This window comes from Aegilops tauschii, chromosome 6 (genome assembly GCF_002575655.3).
Source record: "Aegilops tauschii subsp. strangulata cultivar AL8/78 chromosome 6, Aet v6.0, whole genome shotgun sequence".
Classification (NCBI taxonomy): Eukaryota; Viridiplantae; Streptophyta; class Magnoliopsida; order Poales; family Poaceae; genus Aegilops; species Aegilops tauschii.
The window spans coordinates 127,871,070-127,884,576 of record NC_053040.3 but is presented as its reverse complement, the minus strand read 5'-3'; the positions used below and the strand labels follow the sequence as shown (position 1 = coordinate 127,884,576).

General features: G+C 48.9%; 1 protein-coding gene across 1 annotated transcript; it reads right to left on the bottom strand.

Moving 5' to 3' along the window:
• Positions 1–1,601: 1,601 nt before the first annotated feature.
• Positions 1,602–3,055, bottom strand: LOC141025341 (uncharacterized). The gene has a single exon (XM_073500645.1). The coding sequence runs from the start codon at positions 2,973–2,975 to the stop codon at positions 1,602–1,604; it is 1,374 nt and encodes a 457-aa protein (XP_073356746.1). The 5' UTR covers positions 2,976–3,055.
• Positions 3,056–13,507: the final 10,452 nt, after the last annotated feature.

Below are 13,507 nucleotides of genomic sequence, written 5' to 3'. Positions count from 1 at the left end.
TCAATGTGTTCAGGGGGGTTGTACCGAAGCGGAAGTGATAATCTACTACAAAGTAAAACGGGGCAAATCATCTAATCATAAAGTAAAACAGGGCAAATCATCCAATCTCCCAAAACAAATGAGCCCTGCATGTTTATGCTAATGTTCTTCTCGATGTTATGTGAAGTCGACCACATAACATTTGCCCTTATGGACGAGAAGGATATTACTGTCATTACGATGGTGGGTTGCGGAGGTACCACGGTGACAGAAGCTACCTTTTCCTCCTTTCCTGACCTCTTGATAGAGAGACCTCCTTTGGCTACATCCATGGAGAGACTAGATAGGTCTTGTTGTCACTCTGCACAATCCTGCAGCGATGATAACCAATTCTTCAGTGACATCCCATTTCCAATTATTCCATTCAAAAAATCTGTCGAGGTGTTAGTCAAACTAATCTGAAATAAGCTTTCTCCAACCAAATAAGTGTGAAATGTTCAGAGAGAGCTCCTCAAGGTTATGTTTGACAGTTAAACAAGATTTGCAAGTTCAGGTTTAACAACTTATGAACCCCGGATCGTACATCTATTCTCAAAAGCACACCCCAGAAGTTAACCAGACTTGTAAAACTTAATCGAAGCTGCACTAGTTGGACCTCCTGAGTCCGGAGTGGAAAGTTTCAGTTAAAAAAAAGACTCCGAAGTAGAAATATACTCCCTCCGTTCCAAATTACTCGTCGTAGAAATGGATGTATCTAGAACTAAAATACATCTAGATACATCCATTTCTGCGACGAGTAATTCGGAACGGAGGGAGTACCTCCTTGCACACGTAAAACAGGTGAAACCATGGCCGCAGGGTATTCTTTTAAGTCTTAAGTGAAAATGTTTTGAACTGCTAGAGCATACTGCAGTGAGAGTTGAGACACGTCGGAGTACTTGCCTAAGTTTGCCGAAACGATAGTAGAGAGAAAACCTCACTCAAAACGTGACTTCAGAGTTGATTTATATAGAACCAAATGTGAGCGAAAGAACTGAACCAAAGCTTAATAGTTGACCATGAATCAAAATCGACAAGTTGTACTAACTAAGAAATATATATGAGCTGCAGCATGCAAAATTGGGAACGCAGGGGGTCATCATCTATAAAGGAGTAGGAACAACAACAGTTTTAGTAGTTGCAAAAAAATAGGGAGAACAAATTTATTTTTGCCACAACTTGAATCTGCTCTGCAACTTATGAACTTGTAGTTGTTCTACAGATTATCAAGAGCAGCGAAACAGTTTTGATTTACAAACATAGTTAGTCCTACTACTTATCTGCGGTTGCCCAGATCATAACTGCATCATGCTTGCTTATCTGAAACTAATACAAAAAGATAGAGCAGTTTTAACATGGTCCATCACAGGAAACAGAGCAGAAGAAGTACTAGTGCAGGAGCGAATGCAAGGTTCAGAAATCTATCACAGGAGCAAGAAGAACAACAACAGTTTTAGTAGCTTGCATGAACAAGTGGAGCAAATTGCTCAGAGGTGCATCCGTGGCGATCGTACATGGACGAACTAATACATCAGCCAGTGAGTATCCTCTCATACACTTTGAAAACAATTTCAACATCGGACTTAGTAGACACTTGCAGGCGAGAAGAAGTTGCTGTGCCCTCCAGCGTGAAGATTGGTCGCGGCATTGCACCTCTTCTCCTTCTCGAGCGCCTCTTCGGCCTTCCATGCTGCTTCAAATGGATCGAAGGAGCACGGCCGCGGTTTGAACAAGTGGTCCTGTCCCTGAAGCGATGGAGCGTCAAGATCCGACGCGGCATTGTACCTCTTCTCCTTGTCATCATGGAAGGCAGGGTTGTGCATGGCCTGATCCTCTGATCTCCACATTGGGTAAGGGTCATCAGACTGCAGCATGCCCTCCAGCACGCCTTGGTCCAAGGCATCCAGGTACAGAGGTTCCTGTTGGCCCATCTCCACGCCAGTGTTGGCTCCAGTGACCGGCTCAACTTCAATTGGGTCGTCTTCCATCATTCTCATTAGTTCTTCAAGATCAAAACCATCTTCCTCCCAATCCGGCAAATCCGAAATAGGCCCCAATGGCTCAAACACATCCTCTTCAGATGTGCTCCTTGCAATGCTCGAGCCAGCCTCTTCTGATTGGGTGGACTCCATCACATCTGGCTGGGAGGAAATCTCAGGAGCTTGAGCAACGTCGGAGCGGCTGGATGTTGTAGTGGACTCGCATGATGCTTGTGCATACTGAACAGGGAAGTTGGTGTGAGGCAGCGGGCCATGCATTGCTCTGGCTGCCTCATCATACATCAAGAACGACGGTGTGGCCGATGCTCCAGGTGCCGGGACGGGGACGGCAACGCACGTCCTCTTCTTGGGGCGCGCCGGTTGAGGATCGACGGCGGCAGCGGTCGCTGGCCTCTTCTGCACGTGCGTGCTCGAGGTCACGGCCTCTGGTTGCTGTTGCTGAAGCTTGTACGCCTCCGATTCCTGGCGGGCCGCGTCAGGAGCATGCTGAGCCAAGTGCATCTTGCTGAACACCTTCACCCCGTCGGAGACGGTGGCCTCCGGCAGCAGGCACCGGTATTCCTCCATGACCCAGCCTGTCGACTTGCCCTTCTTCTTGAAGGACAGGTTCTTGACCTCGCCGACCTTGACTCCCGCGTGGCTAATCTCCGAGGTTTTCTGGATGCTCCAGGTGCCGCCGCCGGCGCTGCGCACGCTCTGGAGCTTGCTCCCGTTCTTGCTCTTGCACGTGATGAAGAAGAACCGGTCGCCGCTGCTCATGGCCTGCGGCACGGGCGCGTATCGGGCGGCCAGATCCTTGGGCTCGCAGCCGGTATTCTCGATGCGGTGGATGAGCTTGTCGACGGCATGCAGCGTCTCGCCGGAGAGGAGGCGTGGCAGGTAGTAGGTGACGGCCTCCACTTCCGTAGGGCTCAGCCGGTAGTGGTGGAAGACGTCGTCGACGTCGAGCCCCTCCATCCCGGCCGGTGGCTGCCCGATCTGCTGCTAGGGTTTGATGTCGATCGAGGGTGGGCGGGGGATTGGGATTTGGGAGAGGTTTGTCTGCGGGATCAGGAAGGTGTTGTGGGACGCGAAGGTGCTCTGTGCTGATATTTAAAGACGCTGGCTGGACTTGGCGATGGAGGACGCATCAGATTTCCCTATCTGAATCCGAAAATGTCCCCACTTCAGTTTGCCGCTCCCGTTTGCTTTCATTTTCTGAAAATTTCCGTCAATCCGATCATGATGCGGTCCAGAAAATGTAGATGACAGATGCCGTGCTTGCCACTCCCGTCGGGCTGGCACATTAACGGCGGCGGCTGCGCGGTCGAGCAGCGGTAGCGTCACGACGGCCGGCTGCAACGCGCACGGGCCGGCGCGAATTCTGGGTGGGGAAGAACTTCGACGAGGTCATCGTGGAGGCTCGTCGACGGGAACTTGCGCGCCGCCGGGCTGGCGTGGCGCGACATGTCCATCCTCCCCAACCCCGCCTCATGTTGCGCCCGCGGTTGTCGCGAACCTGCGCCGGAGATCACACCCAAGCTGGCGGCGCTCAGAGAGGCTAGCGACCCCGACGACATGCCCGACCTCTTCTGGGCGATCTGCGAGTCCGCGATGGCTTAGGGGTGGATTCCGCCTCACGCGCCTGGAGACCCAGATGACATGCCGGGCAGCCGGGGCAGAACAAGGCCCTCCGCCTGTCCATGAAGGCGGCGGCGGCGAGGAGGACAACAACCTCGACTTCCTCGGCGGGGGCGGCAGCGATGATGACGACGACGGCCCGGGCGATGACGATGGCGGCGAGCTTGACTTGGTCATGCTGGACGGCGCAAGTGAAGACGAGTAGATTAGTTGTTTTAAAAAAGTTTTAGTTCAAATTTCGTTCCAATCTTTGTAAAAAATCCTAAGATATGAATTATGTCCAAATTTGTCGGTTTGAAATTTGTTGGAAAAAAATAGAAAATGGCCGCCTGTATCGTTCACGTTTAGAGTACTCTTGAACTATGAGGATTGACCTAAATAGACAACGTTATATTTGACCTTGTATGTTTGAAAACCTCATTAAATTATCCGCTTCTTTTTGAAATTTTGACACTTGAAAATCCTATAACTACGATTATTTTGGAATGGAGGAGCTAAATTTGAATCTATTTTGTACACGACTACATATGCTATTATGTACAAAATCAGAGCAAAGATTGGTGCCCCCATAATTTAGGTATGGTTTACAAATGCCATGATATCAAATTCAAATAATTGAATGGACTTTATGTTGAATTCGATTTTTTTAAACCACCTTAAGTTGAATTCAAATGTATGCTAGTTCATAGGTAGCTATTTATAATGTCCATTGTGTAACTTTCGTGTGTATAATGTGCTTTACACAAACAACATGAACTATACTCACGTTTATATTCGATTGCTAAAGCGATGCATTGTCTGGAGTTCAAAATACTAACTATGTGGATTAATTGTGTCGAATAATAACATAGACATGCTCAAATTCGATAGAATCTAGATGTCTGATGGATCAATGACCGCTCCTTACGCGAATTGCAAATATCATGATCCCATCCTAATATTTGGATACAATTTATATCTTTAATCAATGTGTAGAGCAGTCTTTTACATGTAGTTTCACTCTCCATCGGTGGTCTCTCACACATGCTCACACACTCTCTCCCGAGGTGTCTTTCTCGCACACATGCTCTAGATATAACCCTCCCTCCCTCTCGTAACCATTTACAACTGTTTTCACTAACCTTTATCACAAGCACTCTTCCTCTCGCAAACATACACACGCACAATCCACATCGACCCTTTCTATATACATGGACCTGCCTACACGTGTCTCATGTACGCACATTATCTTTACGCCTGTCTCTCACGCATTGTCTCACACCTCTCTTCCTAATCGACGAGTATGATTCAAGCAGAGCATTCTGTAGGATGCCCCTTAAAGTTAGGTTGGATGAATAGTAATATCAGAGATAAAGGGGTTACCTTAGTCCGAGAACCTAGGGTTACAAATCCTAGCCGGCTTTTTCAGTGGACACAGAGTCCTTCACAATTCTGCTATCTTTGTCTTGTACGACTAGTCATCCATGGGTCTTCCTAAATGCGTCACGGGCCGACCAATGTGGCGCAGGACGGAACCAAACGAAGGGCCTCACCGACCTCACGCGGTGACACACCCTCTGCCCCCACGTCTCATTATCTTCTCACACCCACACATACCAACACAAACACCACACACACAGAAAATTTCTCCTGGTGCCTCTATTCCCTCCCCCCTTGCATATACACACTCAAGGGAATGGAATCTCTTGTCGTGACGTCATATTCGTCTCTCTCTCTAGACCACTCTCATTTCTCGTGCTATCTCTCCCACGCCCCCCCCCGTTGGCCCCTCTATCCATACCTCTCTCGAATACATAATACACACACATACCTCTCTAGGCCCCGCCAAATGCATCAACTACACATTCACACATGTTACATCACGTACCCCATTGATCTAAAAAGCCCTCTCTTCATGTTTATTTCGCATACAACATTCTTTTTGAATAAAGTGTGGCCAAAAAATTATTTTAGAGTTTCTACATATATACAACATTACAAAGTTATATGGAGGAGTACGAACGCTAATTTGCATTGCATGCTGCCCACAATGATATTTATTCCGCACTGTGAATTTGTATATTTTTATACTATATACAAAGTTAGTCATAATAAAGAGAAACGAAGAGCATCTCTCTCTCCATCGCATACCCCCCTGTATGCCCCTTTCACGTATGCACACAAAACTATCTCCAGGTCCTCTAAAAGTAAGCCCCCAGAAAATTCACGCATGTTTCATCTTTCTCTCACGATATATGCAATGACGATCATTGTATTTGAAGTGAAAGCACGATACGTACATTGGACTTCAGAATCCACTCATTACAGTCACCATTTACGTTTAGTGGTTATTATACAGTCACGGGCTCACCGTACAACTCTGTATTTGCTCATGACATGACTAGTTGACGAGTTAAACGCTCCACGTGGCACCTCTAGTGTTGCATCACATTATCTCACTACCATCGTGCCCACCTGTCGACTTGTATATACTCTACATCTACACTCTTATAAAATACATAAAATACACTCTTATAAAAAACAGAGTTGGTGATGATGGTGTGCCTGCCATCCTGCAATATAGGCCGTCCGATTTATATCTAACGGATAGGAAAGAAACTATGGCAATTTTGCAAAAAGGTACCCACACACCTCTCCACAGTTGCAAATAAGGCCTTCCCTCGTTCATCCTTTTCTCTCACAAGATAAACAAGTCATACAAATGCATCTTGATGTTATGTGCAACGCACGGGCATCTTGCTAGTAAGAATGAAAACAACCGACAAAAAAATATTTGGACGGTGGTTCGAAGTCATGACCGCGGGCACAGCGGACAAGGTGGCCTTGTATTGGTATGCTGAGCCATCTGTTTTGACACACAGGAGCTGGTGTGGTGATTATACACACACGCATGCATGCACACGAACTGCATCCGCGCAACACTCACACAAACACATGCACCCACGCACGCACGCAACACTCACACGTACACACGCAGCCACGCACGCACGCAACACTCACACGCACGCATGCATGCACACACCAGTACACCACACGACCAACACACACTCTCACGCTCAAGTGCTCAACCTACACGTGCATGCGCACACATCAGGCCCTGACAGACACATACACAACCAGGTGATTCCCGCGCACGGGTTGGAGCCTTGTCGCGCCTGCGTAAATTTGTGTTTATCTGACCTTTTGCCTATGCGAACTAACAGGTGGGACCCACAAGGAACGTGGTCAATTTAACTAGTCAACATGGCGCCACGCAGACTATTTGGCTGGTCAATAGAGTGCAATCCGATGCTGAACTGTGAGCAAGTGACTGTATAATCACCGCAAAACGTATATAGTGACCGTAATCAGCTTATTCTGAAGTTCGGTAACCGTATTACGCTTTTCTCTCTGTAGGCCCTCCAAAACTACATCTCTACACGTTCTCGCATGTTACATCTAACAACTATGCAATACAGCACTACTACTACACTCTAACACAATAAATCATATGTGTTTTTAGTTTTACTAGATATCATATTGTTACTTATAATTATTCAGTTTGCATACATTAAAATTGCCTTTGAAATGTATGGCCAGTATCATCTACCGCGCGGGAAAAATCCCGCCCTTTCCTGTTTAATCGGGTTTGTATCGATGGATCGTGCGAAACAGCAAAACTATAGTAATATACAGTACTACAAGTGACAGTTCACTGGGCTGTCGTGTCGTCTACTCCTCTGTCGTAAGAGTGGAGCGCTCGCTTTCATAAATCTTCTAGTCCCTTTCGCCGACATGTGGGACATCAAGCTACCGGGTCCACGTGCCATACCGGAATACAGTGCAGAGCAGCCGGGGTGAAGCACCCAAGTCATGGCGCCGGCGTAGTAATGAGCAATGAGGCGTCAAATCACAAAGTTGCACCTTTCCCGCAGTTAAGTTGGAGGGACGAAGCAACCATCATTTCACTCGTTGCTGAATCCGCTTCTCCCTCATCTTCTTCAACTTAACCACGTGTTGCTTCTGCCGTTGTTCTGCCTCATGTGGGACGCGGATCGGCTTGGTAAAGCACTGACACGTGGGACCGCATGTTAGCAAACCGCCAGGACAACGTCCTCCGAAAATAAGAAGCCTAATCCTAGACTTACAAAGGGCTACGTAGCTGCTATGTATACTTTCCATCTAATCTATATATGCCCCCCCTGATTTTCAGGTGGGGTGGGCCTAATCCTCTCCTTTAATCCAATCAAATAGTCCCACATCACATCAGGTCGTAACTTTACGTAAACCATTACGTGGATGTAGCATTGCTCAAATAAGAAACCTCCCCCGCCATCCGCGCGGAAAAATCACCTCCTTTTTACTAATCTTGATTCTATAATTTTTTAGATCAATATAATTGAGATTTGTATAGATAGCACACAGGAGCAAAACCAAGTGGTACGGTTGTAACCATTGTGGACGGTGTTGCCAAAGCCAAAAAGATGGAACCGAAGCTCCCCGGTTGATTGATTGAAGGAGTAGAAAAATGCAACGTCTCTCCTCTTTCTCCCATGCTTGGACGCATGTAGTACAGTATAGAGCACAGAGTCTACTCCCCTGTCCCTTCTATCACAAATCACAAAGCAGTGAGGCGTCAAATCACAAAAGCACGGACGAAGCAACCATCATTTCACTCTTCGCTGACTCCGCTTCTCCATCGTCTTCTTCGAGAAACCATCTCACCGCACTAGTACTCCTAGTAGTACTAGTAAAGGACTTCCTGGATGCAAATAAGACTTCCTGACGCATTAGTTATCGACCTTTATTTTTGAACATACAATCTGAGTGGATAGCTCCTGTGGTCATCACATGTGAGCGGATATATAGGTGGGCTAGGTGGGCAGGCGGCAACAATCTAAGTGCTAAAAGAGTTGATCTGGAAAAAAGAGTTGATCCAATGCTTGGTTTTGTTTGGATTTTCCAACTATGACCATTGGATAGAGTGGATCAATGGCTTACGTTCAAACTTATTCTCATTCTATAGAATGGTATAGGAACGTGGAGAGATTTGGTTGATTTTATATCGCTGAATAATATAAAATATTATGAGTGCACACGCTCCACCCCGAGGTTTGTAGCTCCTTCTCGGCCGTCAGGAATCTATGTTCTTCCACTCTTTCGTTTAAGACATGAGCTTTGTTCATCCTGTTACCGACACGCGGGACATCTATATGCCTCCATTTTACAAAATCATACTATATGCCTCCATGACACGCAGGACATCTAGCATCAAGGTGGTGTGTCATGCAAGAAAATGGAGATATGCAGTGCGTAAGTGAGTCGTGCACTTCGATGGCACCTAGTACTACGCAATATTTTTTCTCCTCGATGGCACGTGAATAGTGCACGTCCTCAATGACAGAGCACGGGATGGTAGCCATGGACATGGTCGGCCCTTTTTGAAGAGAGTACTAATAAATAACTTTGATGTGTCCCGTCAACTCGCAGAACGACGAGAAGCTTGCTTACTACGCCTTCTCCCTCGCCAACGCGTGCACGGTGGCTCGCAGCACGAGGAGAAACTTTTGCTTACAAGCGGTGGACGTGCAGCAGTTCATTTGGTGTCAGATTGCCAAAAGTATTACTGTAGTACCATAATTATTGTTCGACTTCCGGAAGAGGAGAAGAGCCAAGCGCAAGGTCACCTACTAACCTAGTACAGTACTACTATAGCCAAAGCTGGTCCACCTTTTTAGAGCATGGTTAATTAATATAGGCGGCTCTTGCAGCGGCACATCATTTAGAGCAAGTACTCTCTTCGTAGGAACAAAGGAAGTGAAACAAAAGTTGGAGTGGATGCTAGATTGCCAATTAAAACATAATTACATAGGAAAAAAAATCCTATAGCATTATATCCTATGAATCAAATGACCAATGTAGGAAAATTATGAGGGGGGTCTCTCCAACAGTGTTCCTTGGCTCGCACCTAGCATCACGGTGGTCGAACTTGGAGTCATTCATCTGGTACACGTGGCATCTCAGATCTGGACACAAGGTGACGCGAAGGAGGTACACTTGCACACGGCTGTCGCGGTCGCACCGCACCCTCACACGGTCGCTCCTGCACGCCGCGGTCGCACCGCACCCTCACACAGTCGCTCCTGCACGCCGCAAAACCAACCAAGGGAACGCACCCTCACTGACACGTGTTGTCGCATGTGAACAAACCAAACTCAGCCATCCTATCGCTGACACATAATTTTCGTTCATAGAGTATGTTTATCCAACCGCATGTTGGGGAGTATCCGTACGGCCCGTGCGGTGGTCTGTTGGGGAAGAAGAAGAGGTGAGGAAGAAGGAAAGAAGGGTTAGGAGCGTAAGATATTCATCCAACTGCCTGAAATGGTAGACTGACCCAAGTCAGGCGACTTGCATAACAAATATATGTTTTTACACAGCAAAAGATCCATAAAAACAACAACATAAAGAAAAACTATCACTGCTCGCGGAAAGAGACGGCCTCGTCGTCTTTGGCTGCCGGCACGAACCAGCCGTTGCTGCCGACGTGTGTCTCCACACCGTGGTTGTCCTCGGCCTCAAGCTACTCGTTCAAGCGGAGCGTGCGGGCGCTCTGCACGGACGAGAGCACATCCCGGTTCAAGTCGAGGACGTCCGGTTCCGCCTGCGGGAGGGCCTCGATGGCAGCGGCATCCGCACGCTCCGCGTTGAGTCGAGCCTCCGCCGCCCCGTTCAAGTCTAGGACGTCCGGTTCCGCCTGTAGGAGGGCGTCGATGAGAGCGGCATCCGCGCGCTCTGCGTCGAGTCGAGCCTCTGCCGCCCGGTTCAAGTCCAGGACGTCCGGTTCCGCCTACAGGAGGGCCTCGATGGCAGCGGCATCCGCGCGCTCCGCCTCAAGTTGAGCCTCCGCCGCCCGGTTCACATCCACGATATCCGGTTCTGCCTGCAGGAGAGCCTCGATGGCAGCGGCATGCGCGCGCTCTGCATCGAGTTGAGCCTCTGCCTCCCAGTCCTCCTTTAGTATCGCCATGTTGAACCGCTGGTCCGCCTGCACCATGGGGGACTCGGACGCCAGCACGAAGTCGACGTCCATCGTCTCATACCCATCGGGGGCCTTCTGCGCCGCGACCTCTGCCATGAACATTGGATCGGCTTCCTCCTCCTCATAGCTTGGCTCCAGAGAACTCGGGGATTGGCCCACCGCAAAGCGAGCTTGGGAACGGAGGTCTGTGGCACCGACCGTCTCCGCGATTTCTGCGCGGCGCTCCGGCGTCAGCATCTTGTAGTAAGTGATCTTGCGGTGCACCATGGCTTTCCGATGAACTATGGGACGCTTGATGCGGGCTAGGGGATCGAAAGGTGGGGGAATGGGCTGGAGATTTGGTGTGGTTTTAGGGCAGTGGCTGGCGTAGGCCGAGCAGCGAAGGTTCTGGTGTGAATAGTGGTTCCGGTGACGACCGGTCAATCGGTTTTGACTATACATCGCTCTTGTCGCGTTCGCGTTGCAGCCCGGCACGCTGGACCCTCCACGTCGCTCACCGAATGGAACACGCTTCGTCTTGCGTTTTCGCTCGCTTGTGGGACCGCAGTTGAGAGCAAACCGACGTCCCTCCCCCTCCCCCGCCCGCGTCATTTATTATACCACCACTCCCTCTGTTTTATGCAGTGTAAATAAAAACAGAGGGAGTATACTACGGATGAGGATCCCGTGACGTGGCCGAACCCATTGAGTAACTGACATGCAGGGCCTAGCAAGCATGGGGTCCGCCAGTAAGTGACCGAAAGGGAGGGTAAGGCAGGGATACCTACGTCAGAGGATCCACTTCCACTATACTACTTTGACCAAATGTTAGAGTAATAATATATGACATGCAACTTACACAAATGTTAGAGTAGTAATATATGACATGCAACTTACACAAAGCATACATGGTCTAATGCGTTTTTCGAGGCTAACTTGTTAGAGTAATAATATATGACATGCAACTTACACAAAGCATACGGTCAAATTCGTATGTGAAAGGGGTTTCCAATGATATAATTTTCACATTATACATCTCATGTACTATTAATCTTGTCAATAGTCAAATTGGAAACCATCTCGAGTACAAATCTAGGAGTACATACGAATCTAACAATATTGATTGGGCGTTGTTGAATGTTGATACCTTTTTGATCAAAGTAGAGATACTTTGACTACACATAAAACTTATATGTAAACTAGAAAGGATAGGGGGAGTATATTGTACGTTCAAAAACGAAACGAACATTGAATACCATTTATATATGATTTGCGGATGCTATGATCACTGGTTCAAAATTTTGAATCTACCTTAGGTATCACGTGCCCCCACTTGTTCCCTCTCAATTTCATCTCGGGGTCCAAAGATCTATTGAAAGAGGACTAGGGTGGGTACATGCGAATAATACTCGGCGGAATGTTCAAATGAGGCATGCGGAAGGATGGACTCGACTGGAGGGCGACATGATCGATGGAGAAGAGGGTTGGACAGGAATGAGAAATAAGCAAACGCCACATGATTATACTTGAACGGCTCAAATAAACAATAAGTTGTCTCGCTTGGCCTACATAGTGAAAGGCCTAATGCGCAACGCGGAGCACTGACGCTCGAATATGGCCGGGAAAACAGGGAAACCGACATGTGGGGCACACCCGTCGGGACGACGTAGCGCAGACTAGTCCAATGGAGGAGCTGGCCCACGACCTCCTCGCCACCGACAACCGTTCATGTGGGTCGTTGGGGCCAACAACGGGGCGCAGCTCCAGCACCGCCTCTGGACACGGCGACCGCGGTGAGCGACACGCTCATATCGTCGCTAGACACGGTCGGTTTCAGTGTGCCGAGGGTGGTGTTAGTGCTGTGGCACGACCAATGGTATGTTTGGTTTGTGCCCAAGGTTGCCCCATCAAAGCATTGGGTAGCCAAAATTTTGGTTGAGGTATTGGTTGCCCATGATTAGGCCGACATTGGCAAGAAAAATGAACTAGAGTTGGCTAGAGTTCATTGGCATGCCAAAGAAATGGCAACCATCCAAACAAAGACCAATCTTTGGGTCATGACCAAAATTTTGGTTGAGGTATTGGTTGCCCATGATTTGGCCGACATTGGCAAGAAAAATGAACTAGAGTTGGCTAGAGTTCATTGGCATGCCAAAAAAATGGCAACCATCCAAACAAAGACCAATCTTTGGGTCATGACCAAAATTTTGGTAAGGTGCACTTTGGCCACAATCCAAACACACCCCAACACCCGGCTCGTCGAGGATGCACGGGGCGCCGCGACGCGTCCCCGGAGTGGTGTAGCGCGGCCAACTGCATCCTCTGGACCTGAGACCATGCCGGGTCGTCTTGCTTTTTCAATGACATGCGGGGATCGCATGTGAGCAAAAGGCATCTCCAACGTTGCCACGACCGCAGCTGACTACCCTGGCACACCAAAACCCTCGTCCCTCGCGCCGTCGCGCGGTGCGTTCCCAGCCGGCGCCAGCTGCCCGCATTCATGCCGTCCGTTCGTATGTCGTCGTTAAGAGGCTCTGTGCCCGAGGAACCAACTCCGGCGACTTAATGACGCACCCGGACGCTTGGCCTCACCGGAATGCGCTACTTAAAGCGGCAACGCCCAGCTAACCTCCACACCATAGCGCATCGTCCTCCTACCTGGCACCACATCCGCCATGACCGCAAGTGCGAATGCTCTGCGGGAGAGCTTATCTTCGGGGATGAAGCTCGAGGTCGCCGCCCTCGCTCAAGTCGCCTCTCGCAACGCAATAGCGGTGTAGCCGGACGCGGACGCGACCGCACAAGCGGTGGCCACGCTGGCGGCCGACGACGGGAGCACCTCAGCCACGCGTCCTACTTGCCGCCGTCC

What these genes read in the sequence shown, in the direction of transcription:
- LOC141025341 (XM_073500645.1), bottom strand. Translation starts at nt 2,975, where the DNA reads ATGGAGGGGCTCGACGTCGACGACGTCTTCCACCACTACCGGCTGAGC.